The 22522-nt window shown below is 34.0% G+C and overlaps 2 protein-coding genes and 1 long non-coding RNA gene across 5 annotated transcripts in view; 1 reads left to right on the forward strand and 2 right to left on the reverse strand.

Annotated features, from left to right (window-relative positions):
• Window positions 1-1515, forward strand: part of LOC117928315 (THO complex subunit 1-like) — a 1645-nt gene extending 130 nt beyond the window's left edge. The window contains exons 2-3 of the mRNA XM_034848218.1: window positions 7-147; window positions 1081-1515. Of these exons, the coding sequence (XP_034704109.1) occupies window positions 7-147; window positions 1081-1320 (381 nt within the window). The 3' untranslated portion in view covers window positions 1321-1515. The remainder of the gene's footprint in view (window positions 1-6; window positions 148-1080) is intronic.
• Window positions 1516-1601: 86 nt separating this feature from the next.
• LOC117929292 lies at window positions 1602-6316 on the reverse strand. Of its 3 annotated transcripts, XR_004653728.1 has the most exons (6): window positions 6028-6316; window positions 5493-5644; window positions 3716-3763; window positions 3443-3516; window positions 2046-2279; window positions 1602-1951 (listed from the first exon to the last, which is right to left on the reverse strand). It is a non-coding gene; the product is annotated as an uncharacterized LOC117929292 (long non-coding RNA). The 3 variants fall into 3 exon arrangements; XR_004653729.1 differs by lacking the exons at window positions 3443-3516; window positions 3716-3763; XR_004653730.1 differs by lacking the exons at window positions 3716-3763; window positions 5493-5644; window positions 6028-6316 and adding an exon at window positions 3923-4062.
• Window positions 6317-17085: 10769 nt separating this feature from the next.
• Window positions 17086-22387, reverse strand: LOC117928316 (probable 3-hydroxyisobutyryl-CoA hydrolase 2). Its single transcript, XM_034848220.1, has 10 exons — window positions 22358-22387; window positions 22130-22213; window positions 20182-20266; window positions 19505-19590; window positions 19265-19386; window positions 19096-19156; window positions 18917-19015; window positions 18676-18777; window positions 18556-18597; window positions 17086-17253 (listed from the first exon to the last, which is right to left on the reverse strand). The coding sequence occupies exons 1-10, from the start codon at window positions 22385-22387 to the stop codon at window positions 17116-17118; spliced, it is 849 nt and encodes a 282-aa protein (XP_034704111.1). The 3' UTR covers window positions 17086-17115.
• Window positions 22388-22522: the final 135 nt, after the last annotated feature.

Genomic DNA, 22522 nt, shown 5'->3' on the forward strand with positions numbered 1-22522 from the left:
ACTGAGTATGGAATTGAAGGGGTTGTGCCTCTGGAACTTTTGCCTTCAGATGTCCGGTCCAAATATCAAGCTAAACCAAGTGACAGGTCTAAACGAGCTAAAAAAGAAGAAACAAAAGGTGCTGCACAAAAAGCAGAGGAAAACCAGGTATTTTTGGCAGTATTAAGCTTTCCAATGTATTTTAATCATTCCTGAAAAGTTGATTGTGAAGCTAACATGATTTTACAGTACTGTTTTTTAATCGTAATTTGAAAAAAGCTTATCACCTCTGCCTTTGTAGTGCCCTTAATAACAAGCCAGGGGCCCTACATTGATCTTTCACTGGGGCTGAGGATCCTCTTGGCCAAATTGAGTCACTTCATTCTGAATATATTGAATTTTTGATACTTTCTCAGCCAGCCAATATCATGTAGGCCTAAGGTCAAAGAACAATATTTGGAGCTTGTACTATGAAAATCTTCTGCCGAAGGTCTTGATTGGTCTTGTGTTAAACACAAGTCAAGTCACATTACTGGCTAAACTTAGTAGAAACTGAGCAGTATGAAACAAGACTGAAATGCATGGATGAAGGGTGAAATCACACATTTGATGCCTATTTTGATTTGGTAAGTTTTGAGAGTTTAAGATAGGAAAGGTACAAGTTCAACCCTTGAAGGAATGTTAGTTTTATGAGTTAAGCCTGCCTTGAATTATGGAGTGTCAACCTTTATTACTAATGGGACATCTAAAGCCTTTATATCCCTCTAAAACATCGGTTTAACTTATGTGCTAAATTATTATTTTTTTCTTTAGAAAACATTGAAGTTTAAGAAGCTGGCAGATGCTCCTCTGCTTCCTCCTGTATTATCTGCCCTTCTTGAATTATAACTTGTAAGAATACAGTTGGCCACCTTTTCTAAAATTTAGCTGCTAGAATTTTGTTTTAAGAGGCTATATGCATCAATTTTCAGAAATTGAAGTGGATTCTGTATAAGTAGTGTATTGCCTTATAAAAAAATGACCTCCGGGATTGAAAGTTTGTATGGTCATTTTTTGCCTTTCTGGTGGTTTTTAGATGTTTTGTTTTATTGTTATTGCAAGATCGCAACACCTGCGAGTGAGATTGATGGGGAGGGAACCAGAGTTGATCTTGAAGCCTCAGCAGCACCAATGGACACTGATGTCACAGCCACAACTCCAACAGCAGATGAAAATCAGAAGCAAAGCTCTGACACCGATGCAGGTCAGGAGGCAGGGCAGTCAGAAGCAGATGCTGAAGCTGAGGCTGGAATGATAGATGGGGAGACAGATGCAGAGGTTGATTTAGATGCAGTTGGCTGAGACATGCAGGACCGGCTTTCGGGACTGGCCTTAGTAGTTGACCCAAAGCCAAAATTACAGTGCTAGCTGTTTATCTCTCTTTACTAAACAAGGCAGTAAGCATTATATCACTGATAAATGCAATTTTTTAGGAACATTTCTTTGTAACATTAATTCCAAACTTATATAAAATTGGTGCCTTCTAACAGCTGCCAAGATCTTTGTAGATCATCCAAGTGGTTGCAGATCACGTTCACTGATGAATTAAACTTGGAAATTTAGCAAACAAAAAAGAAGTTTCACCATGCATAAAAATAATCATTTGATTCCTTGCTCAAAACACAGCCTTGTGTTATGAAGAAGTTTCACCACTACAACAGCACATCCATTGAATTGTGACCACAAAAATTACAGTATGAAATATAAATACTCAAATTATGAAATCCCCATTCCACCCACAAAATGGGGTTGACGAAATAAGATATATTTTAAACAAGTATCAAGCAAGTAGAAACGATGGTGTTCATCTCAGCAGGATTAAATGGCATCCCTTGGTGAAAAAACACATTCCGAATTTTGAAGATACTGTGTTCTGAAAACATGGGCAGCACAAGTCCCTTAGCTTACTGTGCCACGAACCCCATCATGCTTTCTGCAACAAAAGTGATTTATGGTTATTGACAGCAAATGAGAAGCAAGTAGAATCCAATTTTATAGTTATTTGAGCAGGTGATTGGCTATGGTACCTGCATTGGGAGATACAGTTTGAATTCTGGTGGGAGTTCTTCCGAGCAAAGGGGGTCAGAGAAATAAATTCTTCTCAGCTGGCAATTTGCATCAACCTGGACTAACAATGTCTCAACATAGTCTATTCCATATGCTCTTCTGGTAAAATCAGCAAGATTTGATTGGATTGTATTCCATCCCTCATCCATCCTCAATGGCATACTCCATATATATGGCTTCACTTCAGTCATGGCCTACAACATAAAAAGAAAAGAAAAAACAGATTCACACAAGCAGCATTTTCAAAAATTGCTGCCATATGATCTCTCAAATATGAATAGGGAGTGCACATCACCAAAACACCATGTTCAATTCAAAAATTGATTTTTCTTGTTTTGTTTTTTTGTTTTTTGTTTTTTTTTGTTTTTTTTTTTTTGTGAGAATGTGAATCAGAACATCGAAAGTAGAAATTTTGGAGATTGATAACTAAAGATATATATATATATATATATCAGCAACACATGTATTCAATATAAATGCACATGCATACATGGTTTAGAAGAGAACACTAAATTTCAACTTTCAAGCCATAAAACCATTTTATTAGTCTTCCCCTGGAAAAGAATATCAAGGTGCAATTCTTGAGACCCTGTGCAAAAAAAGGTAATCCGTTCTTTTGACAAACCTGCATGTTCAGGAGAAAAAAGACGAAGTCGTTAACTGTGATAGTAAATTCTAGTACATTATTAAATTTAAAAAGAAAAAAGTTATTTTGTCATAACTAGGAAAAATTTGTTGATAAAAACCGTTTGTTCATTGTCTATTAACGATGAACAAAATATAGAGGGAATGATGAAGTATGAAAACATTAAAAACGAAAGGATGCAGAATGAAGGCAAAGAATCTAGTCCATATAATTTTATTATTTGCATGTTGTAGGAGATCAAAAAGGGAATAAAACCTTATAGGAAGGCCATTCGTTCCGTATAAAGAGAATGCCAATCCCATACTATTTTGAAAACCCACCCTTTTGTCAAATAGTTGAAAGAAAAATGTAATGAGAAGATGAGATAAGATGAGAATAAGACACTAATAGAGATATATTACATCAAAAACAAGCTTTTTAGCCTAGAGAGTAGAGACGGGGTGATTTAAAAATTTAGCATTATCTATTAGTTACTTGAAAATTTAATATCATGGACAGATTACTTTGCAAATAATGTTCACAATTACTTGAAAAAGGCCATAAAAAAAAAAAAAAAAGGTTATACACTGTTATTAGTTTAGTAGGAGTTGCACACATATTTAGTTGGAAAAAAGGGAAGCTCATACAAAGATGGTTTCCATAAGGATGCTTGTTGAGATTAAATGCATTGGAAACATGTGAAGGAAATTAATCGTGTACGAAAGAATTTACCTGGAATAACTTCTTGAGCCCATGGTTAGGAAATTTTGAACTTCTTCGACCTTCCTATTTTTCCCCTTTTCATCCTAAAGTTACATGGGAGAATTTGATGAACATGAAAAGTAAGAAGTGGCATAATAGATAAGATAGGACGTGTGTGTTCTAAACGGTGAATATAAGAAGGGAAAATATTTATGTGAAGAGAAATAGGATTCTTTAATGATGACTGAGTAAACTATCATTTCAAAGAAAATTTATTTCAAAAGAACAAGAGCAAGCAAACACCTTCTCTTATAACAAATAAAAAACTTTAGCGAGTCCTTGATCCATAGCCTTCAAGATACAAGAAAATGGAATAAAGTGATGTAATTAATCCTAAATAGATAATATGAAAAACAATACATTGAAAATAGTTGGAGAGCACTACAAAATTTGTCAGAATGCTGCATAACATGATTAATTCAAAAGTTTGAGAAAATCAACACTGCCCACCTCCCTTTCTGCAAGCCACATTTTCAAGTCGATGGAAAAATCTTTCTCAATTTTGATAATAACATAAGATAGGATTCCTGCAATATTAACATACAAGACAAAGTCAATTAGAAAGCATTCCTTATCATCAAATGCAAGCAGATAAATTTCAAAATCTGAATAAATAAATAAATAAATAAACTTTATCATCAAGGATGCTAGTAGTTTCCTCGTAGGGGATATAGAAGATATTGGCAGGATGAAACATAAATTAATATATATTTCCAATAAACAAATCTTGCCCAAGATTCAATACAAAAGTGAAAAAGATGCCCTGGGTTCCATCTTTTCCTCTTTTTCAACTTTCATGTACAGTAGGGGATTCAATGAATATGAAAGAAGTGGCAAGTTTCATACCAAATAAGGTAAGAATTATATGCTATGAGATCATCTCTGCTTAGACTTCCATGAAGAGAAACAAGGATTCTTAATGCATACATAGGGGATGTGGTCATCATCGCTACAATCTTCTCCTTTCTCTTGAAAGCACCTATATTTAAGATTGTCTTTCGGTCTTCCTCTATAAATTAAGGAATGTCAAAACCTAGGATCCTTCTCAACCTATAACGCTTCAAGAGAGCTGCGAACATGGGAGATCCTTTAGTCCTTGAACCTACTGCCTTGTACCAGCCTGCAAACTGCATAAAAAGGACTGAAGCTTAAATGAAATTGAATTAGGAAATAGCAATGTCATTTTATTAGCCAAATTGAAAAACACACCACATACATGAGTAATTAACAATTATGTTTTTCTTAGGAGATTATTTCCTTCTGATAATCCTACATGTACCGATGTACTGCAGAGAATTACTTTAATATTGAAAAAGGTAAGAGTTGTACATTGCCAATAATATACCTGATTACATACAAGAGAGGGAATGGATGACTCTACTTTTACATGTACTTGTCATCATATATGGGCCTCAATAAGATGCAAGAGTCTACAGAGGCACCCAATTAAACTTCCCATTGCTAAAGACCCGACTGTGAGACGCTTTAAGGTACCGATTTGTAACATATAACTTCCCTTAAAACAACTCTATTTACTTGCAACCAGAATCTTGAAGATTTTCAAAATTCAATTGTAACTCAACTCTCTCGAGCAACATCAAAAGTGAACAAAACTTGATCTCTCAGTATTTAGGAGAACTACCACTGCTGTGTAGCCTTCTCAAGTATTCAAAATAGAGCAAACAAAGTCAAAATCAGATGAATGGCCAAAATGTGTGACTTTCTGGATATTCACAGAAGTGTGAACAATAACTAAATAGTCATCAGCTTCCATCAAATCCCAGAAACAAAATCATTCCACTAGGTGGTTTCTTCGGATACAATCACTTAGCACAAGACTTCTTAGCTTCGATGGTAAACTATAGCATCAGCAGCATAAGGCTACTGCAATAGCTCTTTCTGCAACGAGTTTTCAAGAAAATAGCTCAAGTCATAATGATGAAACTTTGGATGATCATCATGGAAAAAGTAAAACAAAACTAATTAAATATATAAAATAAACCAATGAAAAGTAGCCCACCTTATTCTCATTGGGTTACCCTTGATTCACTCATCGCACTATAAACATTGCTTTGTAAAGAAGAAAAACAACCGAGAAATAGCAAGTGCCCACACAAGATTCACTCCAAACTTAGAGTCTCCAACATGAAGTCCAAATTCAATTGGACAGACCTATAAATTCCAAAGAAGAAACAAATATGGTGTCATCATGAATAGATTAAAAGCAAAAAAATATTTTACTTTGAGTACATGTCTAATGAGTGAAAAAATGATAAGATTTAGCATTTTTGTATTAGTATTTATTAGTTGTGTTCCAATTATACAGGAAATTGAAATTCAAGTTGAATGAATAATTGTGGTCCATAATGCCTGTAAATTCTGTCGAAAGCATCTCCCAGTCAAAGTTCAAATAAATAAATAAATAAATAAAACTAAGTGAAAGAATAAATTAAAGAATAAAAAGGTATTATTGCAGGAAAATTATATGCGGAGACATTTATAATTAGAAATTGAAAGAGTAAGATTTTTTGTTGAGTGTTGAGAATGGGAAGGACCTGGTTGAATAACGCCTGCTCTCATTTGTTTTGCAGAGAGAAAATTGAGTGAAGGTCTCAATTGTCGCCTATATCAATGGCGGGGATGTGGGCAACGTGGGGCCAATCTTCTCCTCTGCCCTTTAAGCACCTCTTTTCTATGATAGGACAAACCCGGATCTGAAGCCGTCCGAGTGTTGCTGGTAGCCCTTCCTTCGGCAAAAACTGCTGGAGCTTTGGACAATCCGAGATATAAAGAAGTTTAAGGGAGACGAGGTCCGGGAGAGGCAGGGAGACCATGGATTCCAGTTTCTGGAATTTTCCAATGCTCAGAGTGGTGAGAGATGTAGGAAGACGAAGGTGGCAGTCATCATGACCATGTGAAAATGAAACCACATTTTGATATCCACCTGGAGCAATGACGACTTCTTTGAGAGAGAGGAGCCTGTTGAGTCCCCACTCTGACAGAGGCGTCCTCAGCTTCCCACAATTGACAATTTTAACAACTCTCAAGTTGGGGGTGAAACCCAAACCCCCTTCCGGAAATGACTCTAGACTCGGATATCCAATTATATACAGATGTTCAAGAGAAGTGAGGTTTTGCAAGTGATGATGTTTGAGACCCTTACATCCCTTAATAATAAGAAATGTGAGGTTGGGCATGTGATCCGGCAGCAATTCCAGATTCCTACAATTCCAAATGACGAGGTGCTTAAGGGTGGAGGGTAACTCACCACTTGGAAATGAGGTCAGAGATGAACATCCCTCGATATTCAACTGCTCGAGATTGCAATTGCGCATGATACCCTCCGGTAGGGACTTGACATTTTCACAATCTCGAATTATCAGTTGTTTAACTGAGGTGGGTAATTCACCTGTTGGAAAGAAAAGGAGAGATGGACACCTCCTAATTTCCACTCTTTCAAGGACACATGAGGAGTTGGTGTTGTCACCATCCATCCTCATCATCATCCAATCACCTGGTAGTGCCTTGATACCCTCACAATTAGCCACTTCAAGTTCCCTTAGCATGGGCGGCCACCCTTTCTCCAGAATGTTCATAAGCTTCGGACACTTTCGGATTACTAACTCAGTTGCTGACCTGAGACTTTGCAATTCATTTGGCAGCTTCTCAAGATTTTCACACCCTTCTATTTCCAGATATTCAAGACTGCATGGTAGAGCTGGCTCCTCCAAGGATACGAGTCCATCACATCCACACACCTTTAAACGCTTCAGCCCGCCGAGCTATTCTAATCTCAACCATCTCACCTCTTTGCAATCTCCAATTTCTAACGCTGCAAGGGAGTTGAAATCAACTGCAATTCTGCCCAACACTACTTCGTTACATGCTTTTAATTTTAATTCATGGAGAAATAAAACTTTTGGAAGCGGAGGAATCAACTTCGAACATTCCACTATCTCTAGCTTTACGAGGAACTTAACGAACTGGGTAACTTCCCAGCCAATTTTGGACATCGCGTCATCATAAGCTCACGGAGGCGAGGAAATAATCTTTCTTCATCAATGAAACTGGGAGAATGCCATTCTTCCCACTCTGGCATATCCGAAAAGGTTAGAGACTCCAACGATTGAAAAGACTCCACATTCTGCCCGTAAAACTGAACATCTATATTTTTTATTCCACTCATTCCTTCAATGTGCAAGTTTTTGAGCGAGGACAATTGCCCAAGAGATGGTAACAGTGTGCAGTTTCTGCAACCTTTGAGACACAACTGCACCATCAGTGAGAATGAAGGGTTCCTCATCCAACTTGGGAATATTCCTCCACCATAAAATGAGATGGTGAGTTTTTCCAGATTTTTATGGGGTTGAAGCAACTCCAAAACTTGCATTTCATTCTGTTCATTGCAAGTATCATCAAAATCATTGCCCCATTCCATTGTTAAATCTTTAATGTTATGCTTCCCCTTCAAATCCACATCCATTGCATCTTGAGCATCCACCACATTATGCAACCCCGAAATGGAAAGTGTCCCTCTAATATTCGACAACTTCTTCAATTCTTTTATAGTTGATGAGCTATTATTTTTCTCCACGATAAATTTTTATAGTGTTTGCAAATTAACCAAGTTACCCATATGTGGAGGCATCTTTTCTAATTTCACTGCATTGGTAATATCCAAATGTCGAAGATCAACCAAATTCCCGATGCTCTTAGGTAACATTGCAAGAGAACCACATTCACACAATATTAAGGCTTGTAAATTGTAGAGCTCACTTATCGATTCTGGTAGCCTTTCAATTGTAGTTCTGGACAAAGGTGCTTCCCGTGGAGATCAAAGAAGTGAGTCAACTATGATGCTATCGAAATACTCCGAATGTGTGCGACTGATGCGGTGAAGAGCAAGCAAATGAACACCGGCTATTGTGCTTGGTGCTAGCCGAATGTGATGCTATTGGAACAAATTTGGATGTGTGTAGCTGGTTCTTCTCTTGTCTTTCAATGGTGCAGCTGTTCAGGAAATTCCCTCAAGGGTGCGGTTGCACCTTGCACCTCCAGAAGAAATGATTTTGCTCATCCTTAAGGGTGCGACTGCACCTGTTCTTGCTTTCCAACGGTGCTGCTGCACCTTGCACCTTCATAAGAAATGATTTTGCTCCTCCTTAAGGGCGCGACTGCACTTGTTCTTGCTTTCCAATGGTGCGACTGCACCTTGCACCTCCAGAAGAAATGATTTTGCTCTTCCTTAAGGGTGCGACTGCACCTATTCTCGCTTTCCAATGGTACAACTGCACCTTGCACCTCTAGAAGAAATGATTTTACTCCTCTTTAAGGGTGCGGCTACAACTGTTCTTGCCTTCCAATGGTGTAGTTGCACCTTGCACCCCGCTATTGACAAAAAACCCACATTTCAGACCACCTCTCTCATTTTTTCTCTTGGTACGGTTGCTGATCTTGCTTCTCAATGGTGCACTCTCTTTTCCTTTCCTGCTGAGTGCTTTCCTCATTTCCTTCTTTCCTTCACTTGGTGCGGCTGTTGATCCCCTCAATGGTGCGTCTCTGTTTTTCTTCCCCACCTCCAATGACAGAAGAAAAAACCTTTCTATCACCTCTCTCATTTCCTTGCTTTGGTGCAACAATCAACCTCCTCAATGGTGCATCATTCCCTTATCTGGCTGAGTGCTTTCTCACATTCTCCACGTGCTAAAAATCTTCTCAAAGGTGTGGCTGTACTTCTTCCAAAACCAAGTACGGCTGCACCTCCTCCTCAACCCGAAATACCAAACTTTCCCCTAGTCTAAATAGTGTGGCTGCACCTACTCCCACTTCCAAAACGATGCGGCCAACGATCCCCTTTCAATCGTCCATCTTCCTTTCTTTTTCTTTTTCCTTAATATTTTCTCAATAACTTAATCAGACTCCTCTCCAACCACAATGATGGAAGATATAACAGGAAAGGTTTCCTCTTCTCCTTTCAGATCACCCATAATCCTCACCGGACTGATCCCTCTTTTCTTTTTGAATTTGTGCTATTTCAACCTTTCTTTTTTCATGCGGCTCTCAATTTTTTTTCCTTTCCAATGGTCTTTTCCTCCATTTTTTGGTTGAGTTTTCCTTTTCTCTCTCCAATCACCAGTCGACTATCCTAATTTCCCTTTCCTTATGGTCTTTTTCTCTATTTTTTAGATCACATCTTCTTTTCCTTCTCCATATCTCTCATTCAAATCACCAACCGTCACAATTTCCCTTCTCTAATGGTGTCTTTCTCTCCCTTTCTCAGATTACCACATTCATTTTTCTCTCCCATGCGTGTTCCCTCTTTTTTTTTGTGAGTTTTCCTTTTCTCTATTCCTTCCTCTCCAATCACCACCTCACTCTCTTCCTTATATGGAGCACGTGGAATCCCATGCAAAACAAATAATAAAAAAAGTAAAAGGAAAATAAAACTACAAATAAAAGAAAACTAAGGATTAGAACAATAAAAAAAAAGAAACATGTAACTAAGAATTAAAAATCCAAAATATGTAATTTTAAGTGAAATTAGAATTATAGATCACATGCAAAACTAAAATGAATTATCAACTCAAACAACTCTCTATCAAAATAAATTAATAAATAGATAAATAAAAACGAAATGAATATGATTATTAAGCTCATGCAATTTTCTAAAAATAAGTAAATAAATGAATAAAACTAATAAATAGAGAGAGATAAAAACAAAAACAAAATCAAGCACATGCAAGCCATACAAGCTATGCAACCATGCAAGCCATGTAAACCATACATTCATGTAAAAAATGATCTAAATGGGCCTAAGGTGCTTAAATGGGCTTAGGGTGCCTAAGTGGGCCTACGGTGCCTAAGTGGGCCTAGGGTGGTGCCTAATGGGCCAAGTGTGCCTAAATGGGCCTAGGGTGCCTAAATGGGCCTAGGATGCCTAAGTGGGCCTAAGGTGCCTAAGTGGGCTTAAGGTTTCTAAGTGGGCCTAGGGTGGTGCCTAATGGGCCAAGTATGCCTAAATGGGCTTAGAATGCTTAAGTGGGCCTAGGGTGGTGCCTAAGTGGGCCTAAGGTACCTAAGTGAGCTTAGGGTGCCTAAGTGGGCTTAAGTGAGCGTATGGTGCCTAAGTGGGCCTAAGGTGCCTAAGTGAGCGTATGGTGCCTAAGTGGGCCTAGGGTGCCTAAATGGGTCTAGGATGCCTAAGTGAGCCTAGTGTATCTAAATGGGCCTAGGGTGCCTAAATGGGCCTAGGATGTCTAAGTGGGCCTAAAGTGGTGCCTAATGGGCCAAGTGTATCTAAACTGGCCTAAGTCTAAATTAAGGCTACCAAGAGTCACAATGGAATTAGATAAATCCCTCAACCAAAGTCCCCAAGGTGGCTCAGAAAAGATAGGCTACATGAGTAGTAATGGGCCACCAGGGAATTGCTGTAAAGTATCGAATAAATACCTAATATGACATGTGCTAGGAAGACAAAATGGAGGGTCTACAATCTTGGGATAAGAAAAGTTGATTATAATTAACCAATATTGTTTAACAATTTTAAAATCATCCATTCACCCCTTGTCTAGGTGTTCCCTATTGAACTTTCGGTTATTATTCAAGTGGTATTTAAGCAATACCCATTTTTCAGACTCTTTTATCGAATCTCATTGCCTTTATATTTTGGCCACTTTTAGTTTCAATAAGTGTTTTAAATTTCTTAAAAGCACTAAATACTTCATATTTTCCTTCAAAAAATACACCTAAGTTTTTCTATTAAAACAATTAATAAAAAAATACTTATTCTTACTAAAAGAGTTTGGATGAATTGAGCCATATACATCCCAATGAATAAGCTCTAGAGGCTTCTTAGCTGTTGTAGTTACTTCTTTTGGAAAAAATTTTCGAGTTTGTTTTACAACTAGACATTTTTCACATAATTGATCCAGGTGATCGATAGAAGGCAATCATCTCACCGAATTTTTCTTACTCAACAATTTCAATTCACTAAAATTAAGATGTCCAAATCTTAAATGCTAAATCTAAGAGGAATCATTGACACAAGATTTAAGGCATTTTACAACATCATTTTGAATGTTTAACAAAAACATTCTATTTTTTTTGTCATGGGCACATTAGCAATGAAATTGACATGTTAATCTCTTATTGAGAGGGGTGATTTTTTCATACGAATAACTTGATAAATTGTTAAATAAAATTTTCATATATATCAAGGGTATTTATATAGGGTACAGAAGGGTATTTTAGAATATCCAACTATGTAGAATAATAGACAACTATACAGAATAATATACAATTGGATAAAACACAATGTATAATCAAACACAATTGTGTAATAAATCACAGTTGTATAATAAATCATCATAGTTGTAACTTATATGTTGACTCTCTCCCTCAAGTTGATGCATAGATATTGCACATGCTTAACTTGGATAATGATGCATAGAATGGACCACTAGCAACGACATGGGTCATCATAGTTGCCAACTGATCTGCACTCTTGATATAGGGAACCTTTATTATGCTAGAATCTAGGTTATCCTTTATATAACTCCTATCAAGTTTGATATGCTTAGTTTGATTGTGTTGTATCGAATTATTTGCAATCTTAATAGTTTTTGCTTTATAAAAAAAAAGCACCATAGGTTTCTTTGAATCAAACCCAAGCTCGCTTAAGAGAATTCTTAGCCAAGTAAGTTCTGTAGTTGCATGATAGAGCACATGGTATTCAACTTTTGTATTAGACAATGAGACCTCATTTTGTTTCGTACTCCTCCAGGTCACTAAATTTCCTCCTGCAAATGACACATACCCTGAAGTATACTTTCTATTCAATCTGGATCCAACTATGTAACCTTTAATAACTAGATGCCTTTGTTTGGAGGATATAATACCTTTGCTTGGAGAGAACTTTAGATAGGCCAGGATATGATTTACTACATTCATATCTCAGTCACTTGGATTATGTATGAATTGAATTATAACACTAATTTCATATGACAATTCAGATCTAGTATGGGTTAAATAGATTAATTTTCTCACTAGTCCTTGATATATTTCTTTGTACGTTGGAATATTCAACTAAGATAGATGGACATAGCCTGATTTATCACAATGAGATTGTCCACAGGTTCGAAAATGGAGTTACCAATTTCAACCAAGAGATGTAATGTATACTTCCGTGGTGAGAGGAAAAGTCCATACTTGGATTGAGGCACTTCAATGCCCAAGAAGTATTTTAGAGCACCAAGTCATTTCAAATTTTTTAGCCGGATAGCTTTGAAGATTTTATATTTTTGTAAAGTCACTAATTGTAACAATCATGTCATCAAAATAAACAATAATCAAAGTAATGTCATCACCATCTTTCTTATAGAACAGAATGTGATCTGCCATTACTTGCTTGAAACCATACCCCGTCATCGAGTAGCTTAACTTGCCAAACCATGCCCTTAGCATATGCTTGAATCCAACAAAGCCTTTTCTCGTTTGCATACCTTGCCTCCTTTTGGTGTAAACCTCGAACAAGGATCCATGTACACTTCTAACAGATCACTATGCAAAAAGACATTCTTTACATCAAACTATCTTGATGGCTAATCTAGATTGATTGTAAAAGAGAGTATGACTCTAATAATGTTCATCTTGGTCATAGGGGCAAAAAACTCTTGATAGTAAATTCCATAGCTTTGGGTGTATCATTTGGCAACCAATTTAGCTTTATGCCTATCAATTATCCCATCTAACTTGTACTTTATTATCAATTTCATAGTATTTTTCTAAGAGACATTCAAGATAAATTGAAGTCTTCTATTTTTCAAATGAATTAGGATTTCACCTTTTCCTTTGATTAGAATTTTGGATGCATCTTCAAAAGTAACATAACCATTTTTCGATTCATCAAGCTCCACAAACATGTTTTTTAAACCATAGATGTGATTGCTTGCTCTAGTATCAAGATACCATGTGTTTTTCTCTTCACTTTCTCCTTTATATGCCAATAATGCAGTAGGTTCTTCTTAATATTTCTTTTTAACATAGTTGGCTTGTCCTTCCATATTATTAATGGAACTTCTACATTCATAAGTATAATAACCATATTTGTTACAATTATAACATTGAATTTTGAATTTATCATACCTTTCCCTTTCATTTTTTTTTTTTTTTTGCCTTGAGTTATGCTATCTTCCACACCCTCTTAAGGAATGTGAGTTTTGGCTTGTTTTTTCATTGTTTAATGAATTGAAGCTACCTCTTCCTTGATTGCCTTGGCCACGTCCATTGCCACATCCATGACCATGTCCATGATTATTGTGACTTTTTTTTTTTTTATTTTAAGTTTCTTTTGATATAAGGTTTCTTTGAAGAACTTATTCTAATTTTTCTTAGTTTTTCCTTGTTAATCTCTCTTCATGGGCTTGCAGTTATCTTATAAGTTGATCAATGGTCATAAAATGTAAATCTTTAGATTCTTTAATGGCTTCAATAATCAAACTTTTGAATCTAAAGATCAAAGTATTTTTTTTTCAATTACATGAGTATCATTTAAATTCTCGCCATTTCTTTCTAATAAATTCACAATAGCCAATACTCTAGAAAAATAATGGGAGATTGATTCCGATTCTTTCATATCCAAAACTTCAAATTCTCCTCTACAGTTTGAGGATGAACTTTTTGTACCTTATGAACTCCTTTATGTATATTCTGTAATATCTCCCAAACTTTCTTGGAGTTAATTACACTTGAAATCTTCTCAAAATTACCTTTACCCATTGCTTGATAGATGATGGTGAGAGTTTTTTTTTTTTTGTCTTTCTTCCTCCTATATTCTTTGTAGCCTTTCTCTACAACCTCTCATGCATCTTATGAACCAAGCAAAGCATTAATCTTGATACTCCAATTATCATAATCGTCTTTGTTGAGTTGGGGAACTTGAAATGGATACATCCCACTAGCCATCTTTTCATATGGCTATGATACCAATTTGTTGGAGTAATAATAAGGTTGATAGGAAACATGAACATTTACAAAGAAGATAAAATTGGGGTGCATTAAAAATTTATTGTATTCTACCACTCTCTTATTCAAATATTACATATTACATAGGACTTGACAACTCAAAAATAGAAAATAAAATAATCACTCAAAATAAAATATTCTCACCAAACTTTTAGAATCTAAATCTAATTCTAATATTTAGTTCCCATGTGTAATTTTTCCTCCTTGCTTTTATTTCCTCCTCTATTGTATCTTTCCATCTTTGGTCTTGAATTGCTTCTTTAAAACTTATTAGTTCAAAAATTGCAAAAGAACAAAAGAGGATTAGATCATTTTGATTTTTTGTTATCTCATAGATCTCTTGTAGACTTCTAAAACATGGTGTCCTTTCAGTTGAGTTTTCCAATAGGGATGATGTTGTTGGAACTTCATGAGTTGAAAGAGGTGGTGATGAAAGTGGAGTAGCAATCTCTTGTAAGCTTCCTTTTGTTGTTCTTCTTCATCATACAAGAGAGGAGTGTCATAGCCACCTTCTTGAATACTCTAATCCCATGCTTCTGATTCATTAAACTTGTCATCTTTACTGATGATAATCTTTTCATTGTTTGATTTTATAACTTGTAACCTTTGGAGCTTGAGTCCTAATCAATGAAAATATATTTTCTTCTCTTGTCATCTAACTTTGATTGCTTTTGATCCATTTCATGAGCATATATAATGCTTCCAAACACTCTCAAATGTGAAATATTTAGCTTTCTTCCATTCCAAGCTTGTTGTAGTGTTTTATTCCAAACACTTCGACTAGCTAGGAGAATGATTTGACAAATAAATTACATAATCAACTGCTTCAGTCCAAAATTCTGAGTGTGTTTTTACTCTTTAACATACTTCGAGTTATATAAAAAATAGTTCTATTTTTTCTTTCATCTACACCATTTTATTATGGATAATATGGAATTGTTAAAAGCTAACGAATCCCATGATTTCATAATATTTTTCAAATTCTTTTGATGTGAATTGGTTTCATTTATCGGATCTCATTGCATTTATATTTTGCCCACTTTCATTTTCAATAAGTATTTTCCTAAAAGCATTATATACTTTAGATTTTCTTTTAAAAAATACACGCAAAAATTTCAACTAAAATTATCAATGACAAGCAAAAAACATTTATCCTTACCCAAAGAGTTTGGATGAATTGGGTCACATACATTTGCATGAATAGGCTCTAGAGGCTTCTTTGCTTTTTTAGTTGCTTCTTTTGGAATTTTTTTTTTAGCATGTTTTCCTAGTAGGCATCCTTCACATAATTGATTTGAGTGATCTATAAATGACAATCATTTCACCATATTTTTCTTGCTCAACGATTTCAATCTACCAAAATTAAGATGTTTAAATCTAAGTGTCAAATCCAAGAAGAATCATTGACACAAGATTTAAGACATTTTACAATATCATTATGAATGTTTAATAAAAATGTTTTATTTCTTGTCATAGGCACATTAGCAATTAAATTGGCATGTTTATATCTTATCCGAAGGCTTTGATTTTTCATATGAATATCATAGCCTTTTTTTAAGAGTTGACCCAGACTTAATATATTATTTTTCATGCTAGGAACAAAGTAGAGGTTCAAGATAAATTGATGTCTTCTATTTTTCAAATGAATTAGGATTTTGCCATTACCTTTGAATGGAATTTTGGATGCATCTCCAAAAGTAACATAATCACTTTTTGATTCATCAAGCTCCACAAACATGTTTTGATACCACACATTTGATTGATTGCTCCAGTGTTAAGATACCATGTCTTCTCTTCACTTTCTCATTTATATGTAAACAATATGGTAGACTCTTCTTGATCTTTTTTTATTTTTTATTTCAATATAGTTGGCTTGTCCTTCCATATTACCAGTGGAACTTCTATATTTATAAGCATAGTGGCCATATTTGTTAAAATTATAATATTGAATTTGGGATTTATCATACTTTCCCTATTCATTTGCCTTCAGTTATGTCTTCTTCCACGTCCTATTGAGGAATGTAAGTTTTAGAAGATTGTTCTTTCATTATTTGATGAATTGAAACTACCTCTTTCTTCATTGCCATATCCACTACCACGTCCATAATTATTTTGAATCCTTTTGATATGGGGATATAGTGGTTTCATCTTGTGGCTCTTTGTAGCCTTTCTCAACAAAATCCTATGCATCTTTTGAACCTAGCAAAGCCTTCATCTTGATACTCTAATTGTCATAATTATCTTTATTGAGTTATGGGACTTGAAATGAATACTTGCCATCATTTCTTATGACTCTGATACCAATTTATTTAGAGTAATAGGGTTGATAGAGAAACACGAGAAGTTACAAAGAAAATAAAATTGAGGAGAATTAAAAATGTATTGAATTCCACCACTCTCTCTTATTCAGATATTACATAATCTCTTATTTATAGATACTCACACTTGACAAAATAGCTCATAACAACTAAAAAATAGAAACTAAAATAATCACTTAAAATAAAAGTCTTAAATTTTAGAATCTAAATCTAATTATAAAATTTTAAAAATTTCTAAATCAAGTTTAGAAATTGAAGTGAGTTATAGCTCCTTATATTCCTTAATCATCTTTCACAATCCAGCTAGAGTTTTGATTGCCATATTTTGGCAATATTTGCTCTTTCAGGAAGTTGTAGGTATTCCCAATCAGCATCATCAACTTTTTGGAAATACTGATCCACCATTTCATCACTAACCAGCTCCAGTTTTGAAGGCTCCCACTGTCAGAATACAGGCCAAGAACAAGCCACAATATGTTATTTTCAAGTGGTATAATATTAAAGATGATTCTACATAAAAAAAATATATAGATTTTTCCTATCTATCGTGTAGTAAAGGTCCTATCCAGGAAGCATGTTGGTTAACTTAAAATGACAAGGTCCTATATCTTTAAATAGATAAAAATATGTTTTGTGGAGATCAGAGAGAGGGAATACAATTTTCTTACAATCATATTGACCTGCTTTATAATTTTGCAAAATCAAATACATGTATTCTTTGTGTTCCCCAAGAACTCATCTAGGGATTCATTTGTAGAAAGCATCATTACTCTTATCCAAAAAACCTGTAGTCCCATTTTATTATTGTTTTATTTTAAAGTACATGCAAGGAGTTTTGTAGATTGTATACTATAAGACAACTGCACACTAAAAAAAAATGCAATTAGATGTCAATGAAATTGCTTGGCGAATATGGAAATTTGACATTTGAATTTTTGCTCCATTTTAGAATCTTAGATGATTGTTAATATGCAAAAGAAAATCCATGATAGAAGAAGAATAGAAGAAGACAAAGTTCATACTGAAAAGGAAACAAAAATGTTTTATTTCTATTTTTAGCTCTATCTTACTATCCCTTTTCTCATCCTCTTAAAGATTATTGTATTCTAACTACTTTATTCAATGATAAGAAAAAAAATCTTATTCTACCTGGTTAAGCTTTGACTCATGATCTCTTATGATTGGATCAAGTCAATATGATGCAAATGAACCCATTTGATTTGAAGCTCAAAATATCCTTTCATGCCTTTCTAACATTTTGCCTCAACTTCTATGGCTTACAGTTCCTTTCAAGAAAGGGACCACTTTTACCTTCCCCATTTTATCAATACTGTTGTGACATATAGAAAAAAAGTTATATATATATATATATATATATATATATATATATTATTCCCATCATGGTTTTTTTTTTTTTTTTTTTTTTTTTTTTTTTTTTAACATTAGATAATTTCTTGTAACATAAGCAGCTAATAAAAGAAGTTATAAAATTAGCATCTTCCTCTAAGATGAAATAAACAGCATGCAAAAGTGTTCTCCAGAAAACATTGATCCCGACTTTGGTTATTTTAGGGCATTCAATAAGTTCTTTCTTTAATTTCCTTTAGAAATGGTAAAGTCTCTATTTGCATGCATGGGGGAATCGAAAAGAAAAATGAAAAAAAGGGATTATAAGAATCTCATGGTAAGAATATGAATGCTGCCAAAAAAATTTCATGAAGCAAGGGATGGCAGTATATGTACCTTAGGCTGTTTGTCTTTCTCAAATAACTTTGCCCTTGAACCCTGAATGTGGAGGTTTTCACTATATAAGTAATAGGTATCAAAATAGCTAAAACAAACATAAGCTATCAATATAGATACCTCAATGAAATCCATATTGAATGTTCTTCGAATCAGGTGACAAACGATGGTATAGTCCTGGATTAGACAGTCTTTAAGTTCTTTTGTCCGCCCTTCTCTAATCTAAGTATGAATCAAGTAAAATTTTTGTTAATAGAGTAGACCTAGAAGGTTTAAACTAAGGAAATCTATTCTAAGTAGAACAAGTTTTTATTAACTGAACTTCTTTTTGAAAATGAATAAGCATTTATAATGTTCTTACCAATTTAAGAAAAATTTTAAGGCTTGTTGGAGAAGCCGACTTCATAGAACTTATTGCATGGACTATCCACTTGTTGTCTCCATTTACAACCTCATTTTCCTAAAACAAGTGAAATTCTAATTAATTATGAGCATATATTTAAGGCCTAATGAAAGGAGCGATTTTACAATCATAGTCACCAGTGTTGATAGTATTTCTTCGACTGTTCCCTTTGAGAAACATTTGTTGATGGTCTCCAATCTATTTTACCAATGCATCAAAGTCATGAGCGTCATGCTTAAGGGGCACAATGTTGTAACTCAATAAAAATGCTTAGTTGTTCATATAATCAATTTGCATGAGAATCACCTCCTGAAGGCACTATCTTTCTTTAAGGATATTTTGCTTGAGAATCCACTGATGACCCTAGAAATGGTTAATGCATCTGAAGAAGCCACCTCCGATAGCGCATTTTCCAGCAAAAGAAGATCCTATAACAACAAAGAATACATCACAAGTTTTTAACTCTTACCACCTTATTCATATATGTGAATTCCCTTCAGGAATTACCTTTTATGATAACTAAGAATTATCTCTGAGAGAAAGTACATTTGAGAGGACAAAATGGGATGCAAGGCCACAAGCCAACATTTCGCTTCCATCCAGCCGTGCACCAGTGAGTCCTAAATATTCTCCTTCATATCGATTAACACAAATGAAGGGAAAATGGGTTAAAATCCCATGAATCTAACCTCACAGATAAAAATTCAGTTTGAAGTTTAAGCATATGGCAGAAGAATTAATAGTCATAAAACTTGTAAGCAGTTATAACACCTCTAGAAAAATTTTCCAGCACAAGAATTACTTTAACCATCATTAATACTTAGGTATCTTGAAGTAATTTAAGATATTATTAAACTTGTTATTTCTATTTTTTTTTTTTTTGCACTTAAAATTTGGTATGTTTCTCTATTTAATTAATTTTATTTTTACATTTTAATTTTAATCAATTATTTTCCTAAATTAAGAAAGGGTGTCTAGACCATATCTATTACTAAATTATCAAAGTCAAATAATTCATCAATTTCACCACTCCCTTGTTATTCTTACTAGACATAAGATAGTAGTTTCAACAATATGTTTGACCAAGTTCAAATGTATTGATTAGATATGTATGAAATGCTATTTATCTAAAAGGCACAAAGGGAATTGAGAACTACATACCAAATATTCTAAAAAGTTGTGTTGAAATATTATGAAGTCATAAGAAGAATTGACAACTTTACCAAAAGATCCCGAGAGCCTAGAAAGGAAATATGATGCACCGACATCAGGGAAGAGTCCTATTTGTCCTTCTGGCATTGCAAATACCTACAAAAATTCATGAAACCAATGAATTGATTATACAAAGACTTCGATATATTTTCAAAAGACTAAGAACACATTTATATTTGACAGTAGGGCATTAGTTCAAATTTGGCTTACTTTTGAATCACAATATAGTAATTGTAACTCAAATTAATTAAGAAATCACATAGGTATGGTCACTACTTAAAGATATATTTAGAGAGTATGAACTTTACTTTTTATTTTCTTGCATGAAATAATTTAAAGAGGCCATAATTGCATCCCTAATTCCCCTCATAGAGAATGTAGATGATATCTAGGTTTTTCTGCCTAGCCCAACAAAGTTCACACTCTTTCCTCATTTTCTTGCTTACACTTATTTTGATTTTATGTATATTGATTAGTTCATAAATATTTGAGTTGAATGGAGCTTCTAAACGTTTTAAAACAAACCACTAATATGGTTAAGTGGTTGCTTAACACTTATTTTCCTCATAAGTTATCTAATCCTAAGTATTACCTTGAAAACAAATGCTAAAAAAAAATGTACTTTTGAAATCAATTTAAATTTTGGTTTAGTTTGTGAGTAAGGGTAGACTATAAATTTTGTTTTGTTTATTTGTTTGTTTTTTATTTATTTATATTTTTGTAAAGCATTATAAAATTGTTTCCTTTATAACCTAGTTCTTGTATTTACTTTCAAAATAAATAAAATTATTGAAAAGTAAACTTGAGTTTGGGAAGTTTTTAAAATGTTTATTTGATTTGATTTTAGAAAGTTAATTAAAATATCTCTTTATTTAATTGTTTGTGTGTTTTTAGCTCTTTTAGTTGAAGAAATTTGCATCAAAGTCGTAAGGAAAGGCTCAACAAAGATAATTATGATAATTAGAGTATCAAAATGAAGGTTTTGCTTAGTTCCTAGCATTCATGAGAGATTATAGAGAGAGGTTACAAGAAAGCACAAGATGTTAACCAAGTATGAGGAAAATATGTTAACCAAGTGTATCACAATAAAGAAACTCATATAAGAGAGAAGTTCATTCATCATAAGATTTTTTCTTAGGCTTGTGGTTACCTAGCAGTTGGTGAACTTCACTTATCAATTTTGGAGTATTATCTTGTTAGTGGAAAAATAAGTCTTCGAGTGAGCAAATTTTAAGAAAAGGCTTAAACTTGGACAAGAATACCATGTAGTAAGTCTTTGACATGGATAAGGCTACTAAGTCCTATGAGTAAGTGTTTTTTCATACTTATACTCATGATCCAAAGTAAATCTTATGGGTATTTGAGTTATTATTAGACTTTTATGTTTTTTTTTTCAAAACAATATAAAAAAAGCGCATTGCATGGTTTGAACTTCAATTCTAAGAATTTAGGTGTGAAGCATTGAATTGCGTGAGCCTAATTGGTAAGAGTTTCAATTATTTATTTTCTCAATTTCTATTTTTGTAAATTGAATACTTTTATTTTGCACCCAATGAATCTGACATATTGTCAAGGCACATTAAATTTATGTCATTTTTTTTGCTCTTATTCTTCTATATTTGCTTTATTTATCACTTCAATTGAAGACATTAAGGTATGTGAATCAGCTTCCACGACAATTTGACTTTCATGTGGAAAAAAGAATACTTTTCTTGACCTAGTAATTAGAAAAAAAAATTATTTTTCATTTTATTTGTAGTGAAACTTTATACCTGCTTTAGATTTTGTATTACACAATTTTTGTTTGCATGAAAGTCATCTACAATAGATAAAAAGGTTTGCAACAATGAAGTATTTAAGTGGCAAAACATGAAATTATGTTTCACAAAATAATTTTGTTGTAACAAGACAATATTAATTTGAGAGATTAAAGAATACTTGGAGGGGGTAGATAAGTACAGTGTTCTCAGTGACAACTCGAAACATTGAGTTCATGGACAGTCCAGCACCTCCACCCATGACAATTCCATTGATAAGTGAAACCTTAAAGAAAACGATAGATTAACATAATGCTACAAGGGAAAAAAAAAATATAGTTGTTTATCATCAGCCTATATATAAAGTCTCACCAAGGGTTTTGTAGATGTAGCAATTAAATAGTCTAAGGTGAGTTGCTTCTTGTAAAACCTTGCACCAAAGCTCCAATGTCCTATTCATTTCAGCAATTTATTAGGAAATAATATACATGCATTGACACTTGAATATTTAGATCACAATCTTCACATTAAAAGCAATACTTTCTTGTCATTGTTTTGTTGTCTACATCCAAGATATGAGTAAGTTCAAGGGTTA

The sequence above is a fragment of the Vitis riparia genome, chromosome 13, assembly GCF_004353265.1.
Source record: "Vitis riparia cultivar Riparia Gloire de Montpellier isolate 1030 chromosome 13, EGFV_Vit.rip_1.0, whole genome shotgun sequence".
NCBI classification, from domain to species: domain Eukaryota; kingdom Viridiplantae; phylum Streptophyta; class Magnoliopsida; order Vitales; family Vitaceae; genus Vitis; species Vitis riparia.